The following is a 23616-nucleotide window of genomic DNA, read 5'->3' as shown; positions in this document are numbered from 1 at the left end:
CGGGATTGGAGAATCCCACCCCCTACTTGCGACAAAGAAGATTATTATTATTAGCGACAGACATATGGGGCGGAATTCTCCGTTATCGGCGGAAAGTCCGCCGATCGGCGCAAAAAACGGCGCAAATCCGACTTGCGTCACGTCGGAAAAATGGGTCGAAAGTCTGCGGCCCGAAATGGGCTAGCAGCGACGTAACGGGATCCGCGCTTGCGCAGTGGTTCACGCCGTGCAGCGTCATACGCGCCGCACGGCGTGACGGCTCATAAGGCCGCGCTGCTCCCCCCCACCCGACCAGAACACCCGACCGGAACACCCGACTGGATGGCTGGCCGTCGCACAGCCCCGAGGTTCGAGTCACGCGATGTGGAGGCGCTCCTGGACGCGGTGGAGCAGAGGAGGGACGCCCTGTATCCCGGGCACGGCCGCAGGGTTGCCCCACGCCACAGCCGGCGTCTGTGGAGGGAAGTGGCAGAGGCCGTCACCACTGTGGCCCTGACACCACGGACAGGCACCCAGTGCCACAAGAAGGTGAACGACCTCGTCAGAACAGGCAGGGTGAGCCTCCCCCATATCCCCCCCTCCCCCATATCCCCCCCTCCCCATATCCCCCCCTCCCCCATATCCCCCCTTCCCCCATATCCCCCCTTCCCCCATATCCCCCCTTCCCCCATATCCCCCCTTCCCCCATATCCCCCCTTCCCCCATATCCCCCCTTCCCCCATATCCCCCCTTCCCCCATATCCCCCCTCCCCCCATATCCCTCCTCCCCCCATATCCCTCCTCCCCCATATCCCCCCTCCCCCCATATCCCCCCTCCCCCCATATCCCCCCTCCCCCCATATCCCCCCTCCCCCCATATCCCCCCTCCCCCATATCCCCCCTCCCCCATATCCCCCCTCCCCCATATCCCCCCTCCCCCATATCCCCCTCCCCCATATCCCCCTCCCCCATAACCCCCTCCCCATAACCCCCTCCCCCATATCCCCCTCCCCCATATCCCCCTCCCCCATATCCCCCCTCCCCCATATCCCCCCTCCCCCATATCCCCCCTCCCCCATATCCCCCCTCCCCCATATCCCCCCTCCCCCATATCCCATCTCCCCATATCCCCCCTCCCCCATATCCCCCCTCCCCCATATCCCCCCTCCCCCATATCCCCCCTCCCCATATCCCCCATATCCCCCCTCCCCCATATCCCCCATATCCCCCCTCCCCCATATCCCCCCATATCCCCCCCTCCCCATATCCCCCCTCCCCCATATCCCCCCCTCCCCCATATCCCCCCTCCCCCATATCCCCCCTCCCCCATATCCCCCCTCCCCCATATCCCCCCTCCCCCATATACCCCCCTCCCCCATATCCCCCCTCCCCCATATCCCCCCATCCCCGCTCCCCCATTTCCCCCTCCCTCATATCCCCCCTCCCCCATATCCCCCCTTCTCCCATATCCCCCCTTCTCCCATATCCCCCTCCCCATATCCCCCATATCCCACCTCCCCCATATCCCCCATATCCCCCCTCCCCCATATCCCCCCATATCCCCCCCTCCCCCATATCCCCCCCTCCCCCATATCCCCTCTCCCCCATATCCCCCCCTCCCCCATATCCCCCTCTCCCCCATATCCCCCCATCCCCGCTCCCCCATTTCCCCCCTCCCCCATATCCCCCCATCCCCCTCCCTCATATCCCCCCTCCCCCATATCCCCCCTTCTCCCATATCCCCCCTTCTCCCATATCCCCCCTCCCCCATATCCCCCCTCCCCATATCCCCCATATCCCCCCTCCCCCATATCCCCCATATCCCCCCTCCCCCATATCCCCCCCTCCCCCATATCCCCCCTCCCCCATATCCCCCCCTCCCCCATATCCCCCCTCCCCCATATCCCCCCCATCCCCGCTCCCCCATTTCCCCCCCTCCCCCATATCCCCCATCCCCCCTCCCCCATTTCCCCCCCTCCCCCATATCCCCCATATCCCCAAGTGAATCCAGCCCTAACCTTAACCTCTGCAATGCACGCGCAACCGATGGCGTGCATTCATATACCTGCCTAACAGTGTTGCCTTTTACCCCTGCCACCCCCCCCCCCCCACAGGATAAGCGCGCACACAACAATAGGGAGCATGTGAGGACTGGAGGAGGCCCCACTGATGAGAGGCCACTGACCGTACACGAGGAAAGGGTCCTGGAACTGGCTGGCGGACCTGAGGACCGGGAGGTTGCTGATGCAGAGGTCGGGGGCGTAGTAGCAAGTGAGCCACCGACAGCCCGTCTCCATATCCCCCCTCCCCTATATCCCCCTCCCCCATATCACCTGATCACTGCCTGATGTCTAACCATGCATGCTTCATTGTGTATCGCAGGACCAAACGTCCAGGCACCCATCCCCGCAGACGCAGACCGCCCGCAGAATGCCCCTCGGAGGCCACGGGAGACGGAGAGACACGGACCCTCCAGCATGCGACGCCCGCAGGATGCCCCTCGCACACCACGGGAGACGGAGAGACCCGCACCCTCCAGCATGCGACGCCCGCAGGATGCCCCTCGCACACCACGGGAGACGGAGAGACACGGACCCTCCAGCATGCGACGCCCGCAGAATGCCCCTCGGAGGCCACGGGAGACGGAGAGACCCGGACCCTCCAGCATGCGACGCCCGCAGGATGCCCCTCTGAGGCCACGGGAGACGGAGAGACCCGGACCCTCCAGCATGCGACGCCCGCAGGATGCCCCTCGCACACCACGGGAGACGGAGAGAACTGGAGCAACAGGGAGACGACACCCCCGTCACGTGCGGGAGCGACCACCAGCGACGAGGGGGGCAGCCACAGGCCCCCGTCACATCCGAGCCAGGACACCACTACCCAGGACACCACTACCTGGGACAGCACTGCCCAGGACACCCCTACCCGGGACAGCACTACCCAGGAAGACGAAATACCGGACAGTGACTCAGAGTGGATGGGTGGAGACGAACCCACACCCCAAAGTGCCATGGACTCAGAGTGGGACGAAGAGCACGACACAACGCCACTGCTGTCACCAACACCCTCCACCATTGCAGAAACACTCACCTCGGTTGGGCACTTTAGTGATGAGGCGTCTGGTACACTCACTGGTGTGCACAACACAGCCGTCCCGGTACAGCAGGTGGAGGTAGGAGCAGCAGAGGGACCGGGCGGTCGGAGGGCAGCCCAGCCCAAGCGAACATCTGCCGCCCAGATGGATCCCGGGTTCCTGCAGTTACCACACCCACACATAGATCCGATGCAACCACCGACCCGGAGACGAGCGAAGAGGGTGACGGGCGGCTTGCGGCGGCTGCAGTCGCAGGTGGAGGAGTCCACCCGCGTCCAGGAGCTGGGAGTGGTCCCGGTCATGCGTGCCACCCAGGCTGACACCACACGGGTGGCGTCCGCGGTGGAGGCAATGGGTGCGACGGTGTCAGACATGGGGAACGGTTTGCGAGGCCTGAGGCTTTCCGTGCAGGCGGCGTCTGTGGCCCAGGACATGGCTGCCCTCTCACAGGAGGCCATGAGCCAGTGCCAGCGCCAGATGGCAGAGGCGCTCAACGCCATAGCCCAGTCTCAGCAGGCCATGGCCCAGACTCTGCAGGCCATCGTTGAGGGCATCGGTGCCAGTGGCCATGTGCGAGCCGGCGTCGCACTGTCACAGACAGGGTTTGCCAACCTCCTGGGCTCCATGGCTGCAAACCTGCAGACCCCTGTCGATACCAGCACGGGCCTCCAGGACTGGCAGCGCCAGATGTCTGGGGGCGTCGGATGGCCAGTCCGTTCGCATCCCCCACCCATGTAGAGGCCTGGGGGCCATCGGGCACCCCGAGGGAGGAGGAGGTGGTGTGGTCCGTCCCGCCTCCCCCTGGAGGGGAGGTCCCGGTACACCGCGACACCTTGGACCCCCCCCCTCCCTTCCCTTCTGTCCCAGGTGCATCGGGTGGGCAACGGGCAGGACAGGCTGGCAGCTCGCCATCCCAGTCGCCCGGATCGCAGCCTGGCCCATCTAGGCCAGGACGCCCCAGGAAACGACCGCCAAAGGGATCCAGTGTCAGAGGGCAGGAATCACGAGTCCACCTCCAGTTCTGCTGTACCGTCTGGGGAACCACGTAGACGTAGTCAAAGGGCCCGTAAGGCCAAACAATTGGACACTGAGTAAGTTGGCACGGGTGCAGGGCACAGATGAGTTTTAGGGGCTAGGGCACGTGCATGAACTCCTTTGGTTATTAAAGTCAATGTTACACCTACAGAAGCTGCCTTTGTGCTCTGTCCAAAGCATGCGGGGGTGTCATGTACGTTGAGCGCAAGTGTGTGTGTGAGGGGTGGTCTTACCTCAGCCCCAGGTGAGTCTGCCCCCTTCTCCCTGGGCCGCCATCAACATCCCCCGGGCAGAGGACGGGACCGTGCGCTGCAGTGTCACAGCCGCATGCAGGGATGGTCCGGGTGGATGGTGGTACTGTGGCCATGGGTCAGACATAGTCCAACGATGTAGAGCCAGGAGCTCACCGCAGGGCGGGTTGTCATCATCCTCCATGGCCTGCAATAGACACGCGTCCACCCGCAACTGTGTGAGCCCGGCCCGTTGTGCCGCAGGTGGATCGGCAATGGGGGGGGGGGGGTGGTGTGCATGCGGGTGGGGTGGGTGGGGTTGGGGAGGGGGGTGAGGGTGCTGGGTGGGTGGATGGGTGGGGGGTGTGGGTGGTCGGCTGTTGCCATGGTGTGCGGTCTGTGGCCATACTACCCGATTCCCACGCCCATCTAGTCAGTGAAGCGGGCGTCTATCAGTCTGTCCCGTGCCCGCTGGGCCAGCCGGTAACGGTGGACAGCCACCCGCCTGTGTCTACCCCGTCTGCCCTGACCATTACCCCCATCCCCCTCATCTGGGGAGGACTGCGCCTCTTCCTGCTGCTCCTCCACTCCGCCCTCCTCTGCCTGCGGCACATCGCCCCTCTGCTGGGCTATGTTGTGCAGGACGCAGCACACCACAATGATGCGGCCGACCCTATCTGACCGATACTGGAGGGCGCCCCCAGAGAGGTCCAGGCACCTGAAACGCATTTTCAGCACGCCAAAGCACCTCTCTATCACTCCCCTTGTCGCTACATGAGCATCATTGTAGCGGTTCTCCGCCTCATTGCGTGGCCTCCGTATAGGCGTCATCAGCCACGATCGCAATGGGTAGCCCCTGTCGCCCAGCAACCAGCCCCTCAGCCGGGGATGGCGTCCCTCATACATGCCGGGGATGGATGACCGCGACAACATGTATGAGTCGTGTACACTGCCTGGGTAACGGGCGCAGACGTGCAGGATCATCATGCGGTGGTCGCAGACCACCTGTATGTTCATCAAATAGGTCCCCTTCCTATTGGTGAACACGGCCCTGTTATCTGCAGGTGGCCGCACGGCGACGTGCATCCCATCGATCGCGCCCTGGACCATGGGGAACCCGGCCACGGCAGAGAAGCCCACGGCCCGGGCACCTTGGCTGGCCCGGTCCACAGGGAAGCGGATGTAGCGGTGCGCCATGGCATATAGGGCATCTGTCACTGCCCGGATGCACCGATGCACCGATGTCTGCGATATGCCGGACAGGTCCCCACTCGGTGCCTGGAATGACCCCGTTGCATAAAGGTTCAGGGCCACCGTAACCTTGACGGACACGGGGAGAGGGTGTCCCCCGTCAGTGCCACGCGGTGACAGGTGTGCCAGCAGGTGGCAGATGTGTGCCACGGTTTCCCGCCTCATCCGGAGTCTCCTCCTGCATTCCCGATCCGTGAGGTCCTGGCATGGCTGCCGGGGCCGGTACACACGGGGCGCCCTCGGGTGCCTCCGTTGCCGTGGGGCCGCGACGTCCTCCTCCCCCTCCTCGTCCTGTCGGTCAGGTGTCCCTCCAGCCTGGGCGGCTGCCGCCTGTCCCTCTGCGGCAGCCTGCGCCGCCTCTCTGGCACGCTCCTCCTCCTCCTCATCCAGGGCAACATAGACATTAGCGGCTGCCGCCACGGCGGCCAACATCGCTGGATGATCGGAAAACATGATGGCCTGGTGGGGGGGAGGGGAACGACGACATGTCATCATTGCCCATATCCCCTCCCCCCCCAGCCAGGTGGCATGGACCGCATGGGTCCAACTGTTGGAGGCTGGCACCTGGCCAGGTGGACCAACTCACTTGCTCTCGCATCCCCCTCCCCGGCATGGACCTCCCCCATCCCCCTCCCCGGCACGGACCCCCCCATCCCCCTCCCCGGCACGGACCCCCCCCAACCTCCACCCCGGCACGGACCCCCCCCCCCCAACCTCCACCCCGGCACGGACCCCAACCTCCACCCCGGCACGGACCCACCATCCCCCTCCCCGGCACGGACCCCCCCTCCCCCCCAACTAGCTGGATGGATTCAGAACTGGCTTGGCCATAGAAAGATGGCCAAGACAGAGGGTAGTAGTGGAAGGGTGTTTTTCCAAATGGAGGTCTAACTGATTCCGCAGGGATCAGTTCTGGGACCTCTGCTCTTTGTAATATAAATAAATGACTTGGAAGATAACGTGGCGGGTCTGATTAGCAAGATGATACTAAGATTGTAGGAGTTGCGGATAGAATTTCATAGAATTTACAATGCAGAAGGAGGCCATTCGGCCCATCGAGCCTGCACCGGCTCTTGGAAAGAGCACCCTACCCAAGCCCACACCTCCAGCCTATCCCCATAACCCAGTAACCCCACCCAACACTAAGGCCAATTTTGGACACTAAGGGCAATTTATCATGGCCAATCCATCTAGCCTGCACATCTTTGGACTGTGGGAGGAAACCGGAGCACCCGGAGGAAACCCATGCACACACGGGGAGGATGTGCAGACTCCGCACAGACAGTGACCCCAGCCGGAATCGAACCTGGGACCCTGGAGATGTGAAGCGATTGTGCTAACCACCATGCTACCGTGCTGCCCTAGTGATGAAGATTGTCAGAGAATACAACAGGATATAGATAGGCTGCAAAATTGGGCAGAGAAATGGCAGATGGAATTTAACCCGAACAAATGCGAGGTGATGCATTTTGGGAGATCGAATTGAGGTGGGAGCTATAAAATAAATGGCAGAACCATCAGGAACATAGACACACAGAGATCTGGGCAGGTCCACAGATCCTTAAAAGTGGCAGCACAGGTGGAAATGGTGTTAAAGAAAGCATATGGCATGCTTGCCTTCATAGGACGGGGTATCGAGTGTAAAAGCTCAAAAATTGTGTTACAGTTATATAGAACGTTGGTTAGGCCACATTTGGAATACTGGGTGGGATTCTCCCCTACCCGGCGGGGGGTTCCGGCGTAATGGAGTGGCGGGAACCTCTCCGGCATCGGGCCGCCCCAAAGGTGTGGAATTCTCCGCACCTTTAGGGGCCAAGCCCTCACCTTGAGGGGCTAGGCCCGCGCCGGAGTGGTTTCCGCTCCGCCGGCTGGCGGGAAAGGCCTTTGGCGCCACGCCAGCCGGCGCCGAAAGGTCTTCGCCGGGCGACGCATGCACGGGAGTGTCAGCAGCTGCTGATGTCATCCCCGCGCATGCACAGGGGAGGGGGTCTCTTCCGCCTCCGCTATAGTGAAGACCATGGTGCAGGCGGAAGAAAAAGAGTGCTCCCACGGCACAGGCGCCGCCTTGTCCCGCCGTTCACAAGGTGGTTTGATTCCTGGCAGCTGGGTTGACAGCGGCGGGACTTCGGCCCATCGCGGGCCGGAGAATCGCCGGGAGTGTTTCCCGCCCCCGCCGAATCTCTGGTGGCGGAGAATTCGGGACACGGCAGGGGCAGGATTCACACCAGCTCCCGGCGATTCTCCGACCTGGTGCTGGGTCGGAGAATCGCGCCCACTGTGTCCAATTCTGGGGCGAAATTCTCCCCCAACGGCGCGATGTCCGCCGAATGGCGCCAAAGACGGCGGCAATCAGACGGGCATCGCGCCGCCCTAAAGGTGCGGAATGCTCCACATCTTTGGCGGCCTAGCCCCAACATTGAGGGGCTAGGCCGACGCCGGAGGGATTTCCGCCCCGCCAGCTGGCGGAAATGGCGTTTGTTGCCCCGCCAGCTGGCGCGGAAATGCGGCGCATGCGCGGAAGCGTCAGTGGCCGCTGTCAGTTTCCCGGCGCATGCGTGGGAGCGTTAACGGCCGCAGTCAGTTTCCCGCGCCTGCGCAGTGGGGAGAGTCTCTTCCGCCTCCGCCATGGTGGAGACCGTGGCGGAGGCGGAAGGGAAAGAGTGCCCCCACGGCACAGGCCCACCCGCGGATCGGTGGGCCCCGATCGCGGGCCAGGCCACCATGGCGGCACCCCCCGGGGTCAGATCGCCCAGCGCCCCCCCCCCCCCCAGGACCCCGGAGCCCGCCCACGCCGCCTGGTCCCGCCGGTAAATACCAGGTTTGATTTACGCCGGCGGGACAGGCAATTTCTGGGCGGGACTTCGGCCCATCCGGGCCGGAGAATCCAGCGGGGGGTCCCGGCAACCGGCGCGGCCCGATTCCCGCCCCCGCCCAATCTTCGGGAGCGGAGACTTCGGCGGGGGCGGGATTCACGGCGGCCAACGGCCATTCTCCGACCCAGCGGGGGGTCGGAGAATGACGCCCTTGCTCACCGCACTATCAGAAGGATGTAGAGGATTTGGAGAGAGTACAGAAAAGGTTTACCAGGATGTTGCCTGATATGGAGGGTATTAGCTATGAGGAGAAATTGATTAAACTGGAATTGTTCTCCCTAGAGAGACTGAGGCTGAGGGGCGACCTGATAGAAGTTTATAAAATTATTAGGGGTATAGATAGGGTGAACACTTGGAGGCTTTTTCCCAGGGCGGAAATGACAATTACAAGGGGGCACAGGTTCAAGGTGAGGGGGGATAGGTTCAGTGGAGATGTGCGGGGGGAGATTTTTACGCAAGAGGGTAGTGGTGGCCTGGAATGCACGGCCAAGTGAGGTGGTTGAGACAGATACTTAGCGACCCTTAAGACATATCTGGATAGGCAGATGAACAGACGGGGTATGGAAGGATACAGGAGGTTGGTCTAGATTGGACACGTGACCAGCGCAGGCTTGGAGGGCCGAAGGGCCTGTTCCTGTGCTGTATTGTTCTTTGTTCTTTGGAATCAGAAATAGGGGCTGGAGCTTATTAAATGAATTAAGTCAGCCACAATGTTCCTATTTCAGGAAGATTTAACTTTTGTTTGTGCAGAAACAAAAGCTCACTCTTGGTTTGAGCAAAGTCTAAACGCCCAATGGATGACAGGAGCCACGTGGAAGCAATGTCTGTATCTCAACACCCATATGAACTCCTTCGCATTGCTCTGCACATCAATGAACACAAATCCGATCCAGTGGGAATACTTCCAGGTGGCAGAGGAACTTTATCATTTCATGAGAAAGCCTTTCCACAAACTTGGGAAGGACTCAAGACCAGGTACAGTGTGGAGCCCAGAATGATCCTGGACTGATCTCAGTTTGAGCCTAACATTCTACACTCCGCTCATTGGTTCAAGTGTTTCCTTTTTATGAATCTCCTTCTCCCTTAGATGAAAATGAGGGAATCTGAACCTTCCTCTTTCTGCTGTTGACATACCGACGGCAGACATCATCTGGTAACCCCCAACGGTGGCAGTGGTTACCCATGTTAGGGCCAAAATGGGAGGGGGCGGGCAGCTTAGTGACAAATGAGTTGCACAGACCCCAGGTAAGGGATGGGGGAAGAAGGGGTTGGGCTGAGGGGAGCGGTGGTTGGTCAGGAAGTCCAGATCAGAGGTGGTGATGGGCATGTCTGCCTGGAGTGAGAGGTGATGATGGGCATGTCTGCCTGGAGTGAGAGGTGGTGATGGGCATGTCTGCCTGGAGTGAGAGGTGGTGATGGGCATGTCTGCCTGGAGTGAGAGGTGGTGATGGACATGTCTGCCTGGAGTGAGAGGTGGTGATGGGCATGTCTGCCTGGAGTGAGAGGTGGTGATGGGCATGTCTGCCTGGAGTGAGAGGTGGTGATGGGCATGTCTGCCTGGAGTGAGAGGTGGTGATGGGCATGTCTGCCTGGAGTGAGAGGTGGTGATGGGCATGTCTGCCTGGAGTGGGAGCAGAAGGAGGGAAGCCTCCCTGACCCAGTTTCTAAATTTGCCCAAACCCTCTGGGTCTTCCTCTGGGTAATTGAAATGAATGCTGGCCTCTGGAATTTCTGCTGGCCTCTGGAATGTCTGATGGCCTCTGGAATGTCTGCTGGCCTCTGGAATGTCTGCTGGCCTCTGGAATGTGTTCTGGGATCTGGATTATCTGCTGGGATCTGGAATTTGTGCTGGTATCTAGAATCAGTGCTGGTATCGGGATTGCCTGCTGGTATCTGGAGATTGTGCTGGTATCTGGAGATTGTGCTGGTATCTGGAGATTGTGGTGGTATCTGGAATTTGTGCTGGTCTTTGGAGATTGTGCTGGTATCTGGAGATTGTGCTGGTATCTGGAGATTGTGCTGGTATCTGGAGTTTATGCTGGTATCTGGAGATTGTGCTGGTATCTGGAGTTTGTGCTGGTATCTGGAGTTTGTGCTGGTATCTGGAGATTGTGCTGGTATCTGGGGATTGTGCTGGTATCTGGGGATTGTGCTGGTATCTGGGGATTGTGCTGGTATCTGGAGTTTATGCTGGTATCTGGAGATTGTGCTGGTATCTGGAGTTTATGCTGGTATCTGGATATTGTGCTGGTATCTGGAAATTGTGCTGGGATCTGGAGTTTGTGCTGGTATCTGGAGATTGTGCTGGTATCTGGGGATTGTGCTGGTATCTGAAGATTGTGCTGGTATCTGAAGATTGTGCTGGTATCTGGGGATTGTGCTGGTATCTGGGGATTGTGCTGGTATCTGGAGATTGTGCTGGTATCTGGAGATTGTGCTGGTATCTGGAGATTGTGCTGGTATCTGGAGATTGTGCTGGTATCTGGAGATTGTGCTGGTATTTGGAGATTGTGCTCGTATCTGGAGTTTGTGCTGCTGGTATCTGGAGATTGTGCTGGTATCTGGAGATTGTGCTGGTATTTGGAGATTGTGCTGGTATCTGGAGTTTGTGCTGCTGGTATCTGGAGTTTATGCTGCTGGTATCTGGAGATTGTGCTGGTATCTGGAGATTGTGCTGGTATCTGGAGATTGTGCTGGTATCTGAAGATTGTGCTGGAATCTGGAGTTTGTGCATGTATCTGGAGATTGTGCTGGTATCTGGAGATTGTGCTGGTATCTGGAGATTGTGCTGGTATCTGAAGATTGTGCTGGAATATGGAGTTTGTGCATGTATCTGGAGATTGTGCTGGTATCTGGAGATTGTGCTGGTATAAGACCATGAGACCATAAGATTTAGGAGCGGAAGTAAGGCCATTCGGCCCATCGAGTCCACTCCACCATTCAATCATGGCTGATTTCAACTCCATTTACCCGCTCCCTCTCCATAGCCCTTAATTCCCCGAGAAATCAAGAATTTATCAACTTCTGTCTTAAAGACGCTCAACGTCCCGGCCTCCACCGCCCTCTGTGGCAATGAATTCCACAGACCCACCACTCTCTGGCTGAAGAAATTTCTCCTCATCTCTGTTCTAAAGTGACTCCCTTTTATTCTAAGGCTGTGCCCCGGGTCCTAGTCTCCCCTGCTAATGTAAACAACTTCGCTACATCCACCCTATCTAAGCCATTCATTATCTTGTAAGTTTCTATTAGATCTCCCCTCAACCTCCTAAACTCCAATGAATATAATCCCTAGATCCTCAGATGTTCATCGTATGTTAGGCCTACCATTCCTGGGATCATCCGTGTGAATCTCCGCTGGACCCGCTCCAGTGCCAGTATGTCCTTCCTGAGGTGTGGGGCCCAAAATTGCTCACAGTATTCTAAATGGGGCCTAACTAATGCTTTATAAAGCTTCAGAAGTACATCCCTGCTTTTATATTCCAAGCCTCTTGAGATGAATGACAACATTGCATTTGCTTTCTTAATTACGGCCTCAACCTGCAAGTTTACCTTTAGAGAATCCTGGACTAGGACTCCCAAGTCCCTTTGCACTTCAGCATTATGAATTTTGTCACCGTTTAGAAAATAGTCCATGCCTCTATTCTTTTTTCCAAAGTGCAAGACCTCGCACTTGCCCACGTTGAATTTCATCAGCCATTTCTTGGACCACTCTCCTAAACTGTCTAAGTCTTTCTGCAGCCTCCCCACCTCCTCCATACTACCTGCCCCTCCACCTATCTTTGTATCATCGGCAAACTTAGCCAGAATGCCCCCAGTCCCGTCATCTAGATCGTTAATATATAAAGAGAACAGCTGTGGCCCCAACACTGAACCCTGCGGGACACCACTCGTCACCGGTTGCCATTCCGAAAAAGAACCTTTTATCCCAACTCTCTGCCTTCTGCCTGACAGCCAATCGTCAATCCATGTTAGTACCTTGCCTCGAATACCATGGGCCCTTATTTTACTCAGCAGTCTCCCGTGAGGCACCTTATCAAAGGCCTTTTGGAAGTCAAGATAGATAACATCCATTGGCTCTCCTTGGTCTAACCTATTTGTTCTCTCTTCAAAGAACTCTAACAGGTTTGTCAGGCACGACCTCCCCTTACTAAATCCATGCTGACTTGTCCTAATCCGACTCTGCACTTCCAAGAATTTAGAAATCTCATCCTTAACAATGGATTCTAGAATCTTGCCAACAACCGAGGTTAGGCTAATTGGCCTATAATTTTCCATCTTTTTCCTTGTTCCCTTCTTGAACAGGGGGGTTAACACAGCGATTTTCCAATCCTCTGGGACTTTCCCTGACTCCAGTGACTTTTGAAAAATCATAACTAACGCCTCCACTATTTCTTCAGCTATCTCCTTTAGAACTCGAGGATGTAGCCCATCTGGGCCCAGAGATTTATCAATTTTTAGACCTCTTCGTTTCCCTAGCAGTTTCTCCTTTGTGATGGCTACCATATTCAACTCTGCCCCCTGACTCTCCTGAATTGTTGGGATATTACTCATGTCTTCTACTGTGAAGACTGCCAAAAAGTACTTATTCAGTTCCTCAGCTATTTGTCCAGCGTCATTTTGGAGCGGCCCAATGTCAACTTTTGCCTCCCGTTTGTTTTTAATGTATTTAAAGAAACTTTTACTATCATTCCTAATGTTACTGGCTGGCCTACCTTCATATTTGATTCTCTCTTTCCTTATTTCTCTCTTTGTTATCCTCTGTTTGTTTTTGTAGCCTTCCCAATCTTCTGACTTCCCACTACTCTTTGCCACATTATAGGCTTCTCTTTTGCTTTGATGCATTCCCTAACTTCCTTTGTTAGCCATGGCTGCCTAATCCCCCCTTTGATAACCTTTCTTTTCTTTGGGATGAACCTCTGTACTGTGTCCTCAATTACTCCCAGAAACTCCTGCCATTGCTGTTCTACTGTCTTTCCCACTAGGCTCTGCTCCCAGTCGATTTTCGTCAGTTCCTCCCTCATGCCCCTGTAGTTACCTTTATTTTTACTGTAACACCTTTACATCTGATTCTACCTTCTTTCTTTCAAATTGGAGATTGAATTCTACCATATTATGATCACTGCCTCCTAAGTGCTCCCTTACTTTAAGATCTTTAATCAAGTCTGGCTCATTACATAACACTAAGTCCAGAATGGCCTGTTCCCTCGTGGGCTCCATCACAAGCTGTTCCAAAAAGCCCTCCTGTAAACATTCAATGGATTCCCTTTCCTTGGGTCCTCTGGCGGCATTATTTACCCAGTCCACCTGCATATTGAAGTCCCCCATGATCGCTGTGACCTTGCCTTCACATAAGAACATAAGAACTAGGAGCAGGAGTAGGCCATCTGGCCCCTCGAGCCTGCTCCACCATTCAATGAGATCATGGCTGATCTTTGTGGACTCAGCTCCACTCTCCGGCCCGTACACCATATCCCCGAATCCCTTTATTCTTTAGAAAGGCATCTATCCTTTTCTTAAAAACGTTTAAAGAAGGAGCCTCAACTGCTTCACTGGGCAAGGAATTCCAGAGATTCACAACCTTTTGGGTGAAGAAGTTCCTCCTACACTCCGTCCTAAATCTACCTCCCCTTATTTTGAGGCTATGCCCCGTAGTTCTGCTTTCCCCGACCAGTGGAAACAACCTGCCCGCATCTATCCTATCTATTCCCTTCATAATTTTATATGTCTCAATAAGATCCCCCCCCCCGCATCCTTCTAAACTCCAATGAGTACAGTCCCAGTCTACTCAACCTCTCGTCATAATCTAATCCCCTCAACTCTGGGATCAACCTAGTGAATCTCCTCTGCACTCCCTCCAGTGCCAATATGTCCTTTCTCAGGTAAGGAGACCAAAACTGAACACAATACTCCAGATGCGGCCTCACCAACACCCTATACAATTGCAGCATAACCTCACTAGTCTTGAACTCCATCCCTCTAGCAATGAAAGACAAAATTCGATTAGCCTTCTTAATCACCTGTTGCACATGCACACCAACTTTTTGCGACTCGTGCACCAGCACACCCAGGTCCCTCTGCACAGCAGCATGTTTTAACATCTTACCGTTTAAATAATAATCCATTCTGCTGTTATTCCTCCCAAAATGGATAGCCTCACACTTGGCAACATTGAATTCCATCTGCCAGACCCTAGCCCATTCACTTAACCTATCCAAATCCCTCTGCAGACTTCCAGTATCCTCTGCCCTTTTTGCTTTACCACTCATCTTAGTGTCGTCTGCAAACTTTGACACATTGCACTTGGTCCCCAACTCCAAATCGTCTATGTAAATTGTGAACAACTGCGGGCCCAACACTGATCCTTGAGGGACCCCACTAGTTACAGGTTGCCAACCAGAGAAACACCCATTTATCCCCACTCTCTGCTTTCTGTTAGTTAACCAATCCTCTACCCATGCTACCACTTTACCCTCAATGCCATGCATCTTTAGTTTATGCAGCAACCTGTTGTGTGGCACCTTGTCAAAAGCTTTCTGGAAATCCAGATATACCACATCCATTGGCTCCCCGTTATCTACTGCACTGGTAACGTCCTCAAAAAATTCTACCAAATTAGTCAGACACGACCTACCCTTTGTGAACCCATGCTGCGTCTGCCCAATGGGACAATTTCCCTCCAGGTGCCCCGCTATTTCCTCCTTAATGATAGATTCCAGCATTTTCCCTACAACCGAAGTTAAGCTTACTGGCCTATAATTACCCGCTTTCTGCCGACCTCCTTTTTTAAACAGTAGTGTCACATTTGCTACTTTCCAATCCTCTGGGACCACCCCAGAGTCTAGTGAATTTTGATAAATTATCACTCGTGCGTTTACAATTTCCCTAGCCATCTCTTTTAACACTCTGGGATGCATCCCATCAGGGCCAGGAGACTTGTCTACCTTTAGCCCCATTAGCTTGCCCAATACTGCCTCCTTAGTGATTACAATCATCTCAAGGTCCTCACCTATCATATCCTTATTTCCATCAGTCACTGGCATGTTATTTGTGTCCTCCACTGTGAAGACTGACCCAGAAAACCTGTTCAGCTCCTCAGCCATTTCCCCGTCTCCTATTATTAAATCTCCCTTCTCATCTTCCAAAGGACCAATATTTACCTTAGCCACTCTTTTTTGTCTTATATATTTGTAGAAGCTTTTACTATCTGCTTTTATGTTCTGAGCCAGTTTACTTTCATAGTCTACCTTACTCTTCTTTATAGCTTTTTTAGTAGCTTTCTGTTGTCCCCTAAAGACTTCCCAGTCCTCTAGTCTCCCACTATACTTTGCCACTTTGTATGTTTTTTCCTTCAATTTGATACTCTCCCTCACCTCCTTAGATATCCACGGTCGATTTTTCCCCTTTCTACCGTCTTTCTTTTTTGTCGGTGTGAACCTTTTCTGAACACTGTGAAAAATCACTCGGAAGGTTCTCCACTGTTCCTCAACTGCTTCGCCATGAAGTCTTTGCTCCCAGTCTACCTTAGCTAGTTCTTCTCTCATCCCATTGTAATCACCTTTGTTTAAGCACAAAACACTAGTGTTTGATTTTACCTTGTCATTCTCCAACTGTATTTTAAATTCCACCATATTGTGGTCGCTCCTTCCAAGAGGATCCCGAACTATGAGATCATTAATCAATCCTGCCTCATTACACAGGACCAGATCTAGGACCGCTTGTTCCCTTGTAGGTTCCATTACATACTGTTCCAGGAAATTATCCCGGGCACATTCGATATGCAGATTAAAATCTCCCATGATAACCGCTGTACCATTTCTACATGCATCCGTTATTTCTTTGCTTATTGCCTGCCCTACCATCCTGTTACTATTTGGTGGCCTATAGACTACTCCTATCAGTGACCTTTTCGCCTTACTATTCCTGATTTCCACCCAAATTGATTCAACCTTGTCCTCCATAGCACCAATATCATCCCTTACTATTGCCTGGATGCCATCCTTCAACAACAAAGCTACACCACCGCCCTGACCGTCCATTCTATCCTTTCGTATAGTCTGATACCCTTGGATATTTAACTCCCAGTCGAGACCATCTTTTAACCATGTTTCAGTAATGGCCACTAAATCATAGTCATTCACAATGATTTGCGCCATCAACTCATTTACCTTATTTCGTATACTACCAGCATTCAGGTAAAGTACACTTATGCTGTTTTTTATGTCTTTGTTATGAATCCTAACACCTTGATCAGTAACTTTTCGCAATTTATTTTTCCTCTTACACTTTCTCCTAATTTTCCTTGTCTTTGAACCCATATCTCTACATAATAACCTGTCACGTAACCTGCTGCCTTGATCTCCATTAACCATTATACTGTCCATAACTTTACACTTCCCTTCCCCCCAACTTGCTAGTTTAAAGTCCTTGTGACCAACCTATTTATCCTATTCGCTAGAACACTGGTCCCAGAATGGTTCAGGTGAAGACCGTCCCAACGGTACAGGTCCCTCCTGCCCCAGTACTGATGCCAATGCCCCATGAAATGGAATCCCTCTTTCCCACACCACTCCTTTAGCCACGTGTTAACTTCTCTAATTTTCTCAACCCTATGCCAATTGGCACGTGGCTCGGGTAGTAATCCAGAGATTATAACCCTGGAGGACCTGTTCTTTAATTGAGTCCCTAGTGTTTGATAATCCCCAAACAGGTCCTCTTTCCTAGTCTTACCTATGTTGTTAGTCCCATCCTGGACGACAACAACTGGATCCTCCCCCTCCCTCTCCAAAATCCTTTCAAGCCGATCAGAGATGTCCCTCACCCTGGCACCGGGCAGGCAACATACCATGCGGGACTCACGATCTGGCTTACAAAGGATGTCATCAATCCCCCTAATTATATAATCCCCTACAACTACCACTTGTCTTTTTGCTCCCCCCTCTTGAATGGCTTCCTGTACCACGGTGCAGTGGTCAGTCAACGCATCCTCCCTGCAGCCCTCTTCCTCATCCACACAGGGAGCAAGTACCTCATACCTGTTGGACAAGGTCAAGGGCTGAGGCTCCTCAACTCCTGAACTCAGGATCCCCCAACCTGCCTCCCTTGCTGTCACACCACTCTGTCCCTGACCACTGTCCGAATTAACAGTACTTATTCTACCGGGTGTGACTGCCTCCTAAAACAAAGCATCCAGGTAATGTTCCCCCTCCCTGATGTGCCGCAGTGTGTGCAGCTCGGTCTCCAGCTCATCAATTCTGAGCCAAAATTCTTCGAGCAGCCAACACTTGCTGCAGATGTGGTCACTGACGGTCTCAATGGGATCCGCCAGTTCCATCATCATACAGCAACAACACATCACCTGTCCAGCCATATTCAACTAGTTAATTAATTTAAATTTAAAAAAAAAAAAAAAAAATTTTTTTTTATATAACCTCAAGCATAAACCCGAACAGCAACAAAAACACAGCCCTCTCTCGCCACTCACCCGAATTCAGTCACTCACCTAAACTCAGTCACTCACCCGAACTCAGTCACTCACCTAAACTCAGATGCACTCTGTTCCAATCAGCACTCAGTCACTCACCTAAACTCAGATGCACTCTGTTCCAATCAGCACTCAGTCACTCACCTAAACTCAGATGCACTCTGTTCCAATCAGCACTCCGTGACTAAAGGCACTCCTGCCACACCTTTTGTGCACTCACCTCTCCCAGCACTTTCTGACGTGCACTTTCTATTTTGTGGTGCATTTTGTGCCCCTGGTCCTGACCACTGTTAGGAGGCCTGTACATAACTCCCATTATGTTTTTTTTGCCTTTGTGGTTCCTCAACTCTACCCACACAGACTCCACATCATCTGACCCTATGTCATTTAGTGCTATTGATTTAATTTCATTCCTAATTAACAAGGCAAACCCGCCCCCTCTGCCCCCATCTCTGTCTTTTCGATAGGTTGTGAATCCCTGGATGTTTAAATGCCAGTCTTGAACCCCCTGCAACCATGTCTCTCTGATGCCTACCACATCATACCTGCCAGTCACAATCTGGGCCACAAGCTCATCTGCCTTGTTCCGTACACTGCGCGCATTTAAATATAGCACCTTTAATTCTCTATTGACTGTCCCTTTTTGTTTTCTTAGTGTGGTGGACCTTGGTTTACTGAGCCTTTCCATACACTGTGTCATATTTTGTGGGATGGGGACTATCGTAACCTCTCCTGAGTTCTGTCTTTTCGTGCTTTTTTGTATTCCTAAGCAGCTACGCTTCCCACTGATTACTTCACCTCTTGGTTCCCTGACTTTCCCTTCCCCCCCAATCTTTAGTTTAAAGTACTATTGACCACCCTATTTACTCTTTTCGCCAGAACACTGGTCCCAGCTCGGTTCAGGTGGAGACCATCCCAATGGTATAGGTCCCCCCTGTCCCAAAACTGATGCTAGTGTCCCATGAAAAGGAACCCCTCATTCCCACACCACTCTTCAGCCACGTGTTAACATCCCTTATTCTTGCCTCCCTATGCCAATTTGCACGTGACTCGGGCAGTAATCCGGAGATTATGACCCTTGAGGACCTGTTTTTTAATTTGAATCCTAGCTCTTTATAATCTCTAAACAGGTCCTCTTTTCTAGACTTGCCTATGTTGTTGGTACCGACATGGACCACAACAACTGGATCCTCCCCCTCCCTCTCCAGTATCCTTTCAAGCCGGTCAGAGATGTCCCGCACCCTAGCATCGGGCAGGCAACATACCATGCGGGACTCTTTATCCTGCTCACAAAGGATACTATCTATCCCCCTGATAATAGAATCCCCTACAACTACAACTTGCCTATTTACTCCCTCCCCTTGAATGGCCTGCTGAACCATGGTGCCTTGGTCAGCTGACTCATCCTTCCTGCAGCCCTCTTCGCCATCCACACAGGGAGCAAGTGCCTCGTACCTGTTGGACAGGGTCAAGGGCTGAGGCTCCTGAGTTCCTGACTGCTGGTTCCCTTTACCTGCCTGACTTGCAGTCACACCCTGCTGTCCCTGGCCACTGGCAGGATTTAAACTACTTACTCTGACAGGTGTGACTGCCTCCTGAAACAGTGTCCAGGTAAGTCTCCCCCTCCCGGATGTGCCTCAGTGTTTGAAGCTCAGACTCCAGCTCATCAACTCTGAGCCGGAGCTCTTCAAGCAGCCAACACTTACTGCAGATGTGGTCGCTGCAGCTCGCAATGGGATCTGCCAGCTCCCACATCAAGCAGCCCAAGCACATCACCTGACCAGCCATCTCTAATTAATTAATTAGTTTAATTTAAGTTTACGAGTTTAGCTGTGTTTTAAAAAAAATTTGGGGCAGATTTGCTATCAACCAATCAGATCACAGCTTCCCTCTGACGTCACTTTTGGGAAAAAAACTGGAAAACAGGAAGTTACCGTTAGGTTTTTATACTCACAGAGACTGCTCCTCCTCCTCCGAACGGCTTTCCTGGTTACCTCACTGCACCAAATTACCAAATTCTCACTCTGTCTGTGTCTCACGCACTCGGGCTGTGTCTCCTTGACCTGCACAATGCTTACTAATGTGCGCTTTCTGTCTGTCTTTTATACAGACTTTAGGATGACTCACACTAAAACTTCAAAGAGAAGAATACAGTGTGTACCTTTGTGCCCCTTAACAGGCCTCACAATCTGGAGATTGTGCTGGTATCTGGAGTTTGTGCTGGTACCTGGAGCTGTGCTGGTATCTGGAGATTGCGCTGGTATCTGGAGATTGCGCTGGTATCTGGAGATTGCGCTGGTATCTGGAGATTGTGCTGGTATCTGGGGATTGTGCTGGTATCTGGGGATTGTGCTGGTATCTGGGGATTGTGCTGGTATCTGGAGTTTATGCTGGTATCTGGAGTTTGAGCTGGTATCTGGAATTTGAGCTGGTATCTGGAGTTTGTGCTGGTATCTGGAGTTTGTGCTGGTATCTGGAGTTTGTGCTGGTATCTGGAGTTTGTGCTGGTATCTGGAGTTTGTGCTGGTATCTGGAGTTTGTGCTGGTATCTGGAGTTTGTGCTGGTATCTGGAGTTTGTGCTGGTATCTGGAGTTTGTGCTGGTATCTGGAGTTTGTGCTGGTATCTGGAGTTTGTGCTGGTACCTGGAGTTTGTGCTGGTACCTGGAGTTTGTGCTGGTACCTGGAGATTGTGCTGGTATCTGGAGATTGTGCTGGTATCTGGAGTTTGAGCTGGTATCTGGGGAATGTGCTGGTATCTGGAGTTTGAGCTGGTATCTGGAGTGTGTGCTGGTATCGAGTGTGTGCTGGTATCTGGAGTGTGTGCTGGTATCTGGAGTGTGTGCTGGTATCTGGAGTGTGTGCTGGTATCTGGAGTGTGTGCTGGTATCTGGAGTGTGTGCTGGTATCTGGAGTGTGTGCTGGTATCTGGAGTGTGTGCTGGTATCTGGAGTGTGTGCTGGTATCTGGAGTGTGTGCTGGTATCTGGAGTGTGTGCTGGTATCTGGAGTGTGTGCTGGTATCTGGAGTGTGTGCTGGTATCTGGAGTGTGTGCTGGTATCTGGAGTGTGTGCTGGTATCTGGAGTGTGTGCTGGTATCTGGAGTGTGTGCTGGTATCTGGAGTGTGTGCTGGTATCTGGAGTGTGTGCTGGTATCTGGAGTGTGTGCTGGTATCTGGAGTGTGTGCTGGTATCTGGAGTGTGTGCTGGTATCTGGAGTGTGTGCTGGTATCTGGAGTGTGTGCTGGTATCTGGAGTGTGTGCTGGTATCTGGAGTGTGTGCTGGTATCTGGAGTGTGTGCTGGTATCTGGAGTGTGTGCTGGTATCTGGAGTGTGTGCTGGTATCTGGAGTGTGTGCTGGTATCTGGAGTGTGTGCTGGTATCTGGAGTGTGTGCTGGTATCTGGAGTGTGTGCTGGTATCTGGAGTGTGTGCTGGTATCTGGAGTGTGTGCTGGTATCTGGAGAGTGTGCTGGTATCTGGAGTGTGTGCTGGTATCTGGAGTGTGTGCTGCTATCTGGAGTGTGTGCTGCTATCTGGAGTGTGTGCTGCTATCTGGAGTGTGTGCTGCTATCTGGAGTGTGTGCTGCTATCTGGAGTGTGTGCTGCTATCTGGAGTGTGTGCTGCTATCTGGAGTGTGTGCTGCTATCTGGAGTGTGTGCTGCTATCTGGAGTGTGTGCTGCTATCTGGAGTGTGTGCTGCTATCTGGAGTGTGTGCTGCTATCTGGAGTGTGTGCTGCTATCTGGAGTGTGTGCTGCTATCTGGAGTGTGTGCTGCTATCTGGAGTGTGTGCTGCTATCTGGAGTGTGTGCTGCTATCTGGAGTGTGTGCTGCTATCTGGAGTGTGTGCTGCTATCTGGAGTGTGTGCTGCTATCTGGAGTGTGTGCTGCTATCTGGAGTGTGTGCTGCTATCTGGAGTGTGTGCTGCTATCTGGAGTGTGTGCTGCTATCTGGAGTGTGTGCTGCTATCTGGAGTGTGTGCTGCTATCTGGAGTGTGTGCTGCTATCTGGAGTGTGTGCTGCTATCTGGAGTGTGTGCTGCTATCTGGAGTGTGTGCTGCTATCTGGAGTGTGTGCTGCTATCTGGAGTGTGTGCTGCTATCTGGAGTGTGTGCTGCTATCTGGAGTGTGTGCTGCTATCTGGAGTGTGTGCTGCTATCTGGAGTGTGTGCTGCTATCTGGAGTGTGTGCTGCTATCTGGAGTGTGTGCTGCTATCTGGAGTGTGTGCTGCTATCTGGAGTGTGTGCTGCTATCTGGAGTGTGTGCTGCTATCTGGAGTGTGTGCTGCTATCTGGAGTGTGTGCTGCTATCTGGAGTGTGTGCTGCTATCTGGAGTGTGTGCTGCTATCTGGAGTGTGTGCTGCTATCTGGAGTGTGTGCTGCTATCTGGAGTGTGTGCTGCTATCTGGAGTGTGTGCTGCTATCTGGAGTGTGTGCTGCTATCTGGAGTGTGTGCTGCTATCTGGAGATTGTGCTGCTATCTGGAGATTGTGCTGCTATCTGGAGATTGTGCTGCTATCTGGAGCTTGTGCTGCTATCTGGAGCTTGTGCTGCTATCTGGAGCTTGTGCTGCTATCTGGAGCTTGTGCTGCTATCTGGAGCTTGTGCTGCTATCTGGAGCTTGTGCTGGTATCTGGAGCTTGTGCTGGTATCTGGAGCTTGTGCTGGTATCTGGAGCTTGTGCTGGTATCTGGAGCTTGTGCTGGTATCTGGAGCTTGTGCTGGTATCTGGAGCTTGTGCCGGTATCTGGAGTGAGTGCCGGTATCTGGAGTGAGTGCCGGTATCTGGAGTGAGTGCCGGTATCTGGAGTGTGTGCCGGTATCTGGAGTGTGTGCCGATATCTGGAGTGTGTGCCGATATCTGGAGTGTGTGCCGGTCTCTGGAGATTGTGCCGGTCTCTGGAGATTGTGCCGGTCTCTGGAGATTGTGCCGGTCTCTGGAGATTGTGCCGGTCTCTGGAGATTGTGCCGGTCTCTGGAGATTGTGCCGGTCTCTGGAGATTGTGCCGGTCTCTGGAGTGTGTGCCGGTATCTGGAGTGTGTGCCGGTATCTGGAGTGTGTGCCGGTATCTGGAGTGTGTGCCGGTATCTGGAGTGTGTGCCGGTATCTGGAGTGTGTGCCGGTATCTGGAGTGTGTGCCGGTATCTGGAGTGTGTGCCGGTATCTGGAGTGTGTGCCGGTATCTGGAGTGTGTGCCGGTATCTGGAGTGTGTGCCGGTATCTGGAGTGTGTGCCGGTATCTGGAGTGTGTGCCGGTATCTGGAGTGTGTGCCGGTATCTGGAGTGTGTGCCGGTATCTGGAGTGTGTGCCGGTATCTGGAGTGTGTGCCGGTATCTGGAGTGTGTGCCGGTATCTGGAGTGTGTGCCGGTATCTGGAGTGTGTGCCGGTATCTGGAGTGTGTGCCGGTATCTGGAGTGTGTGCCGGTATCTGGAGTGTGTGCCGGTATCTGGAGTGTGTGCCGGTATCTGGAGTGTGTGCCGGTATCTGGAGTGTGTGCCGGTATCTGGAGTGTGTGCCGGTATCTGGAGTGTGTGCCGGTATCTGGAGTGTGTGCCGGTATCTGGAGTGTGTGCCGGTATCTGGAGTGTGTGCCGGTATCTGGAGTGTGTGCCGGTATCTGGAGTGTGTGCCGGTATCTGGAGTGTGTGCCGGTATCTGGAGT

The 23616-nt window shown here is 53.7% G+C and overlaps 1 protein-coding gene across 1 annotated transcript in view; it reads left to right on the top strand.

The window, feature by feature from the left end:
• Positions 1 to 23616, top strand: part of LOC140411509 (dynein axonemal heavy chain 6-like) — a 1703852-nt gene that overhangs the window by 1655809 nt on the left and 24427 nt on the right. Inside the window, exon 72 of the mRNA XM_072500595.1 lies at positions 9216 to 9440. Within this exon, the coding sequence (XP_072356696.1) occupies positions 9216 to 9440 (225 nt within the window). The remainder of the gene's footprint in view (positions 1 to 9215; positions 9441 to 23616) is intronic.

The sequence above is a fragment of the Scyliorhinus torazame genome, chromosome 4, assembly GCF_047496885.1.
Source record: "Scyliorhinus torazame isolate Kashiwa2021f chromosome 4, sScyTor2.1, whole genome shotgun sequence".
Taxonomy (NCBI): Eukaryota; Metazoa; Chordata; class Chondrichthyes; order Carcharhiniformes; family Scyliorhinidae; genus Scyliorhinus; species Scyliorhinus torazame.
The sequence above is the reverse complement of the archived record's forward strand: the minus strand, read 5'-3'. Positions and strand labels throughout refer to the sequence as shown.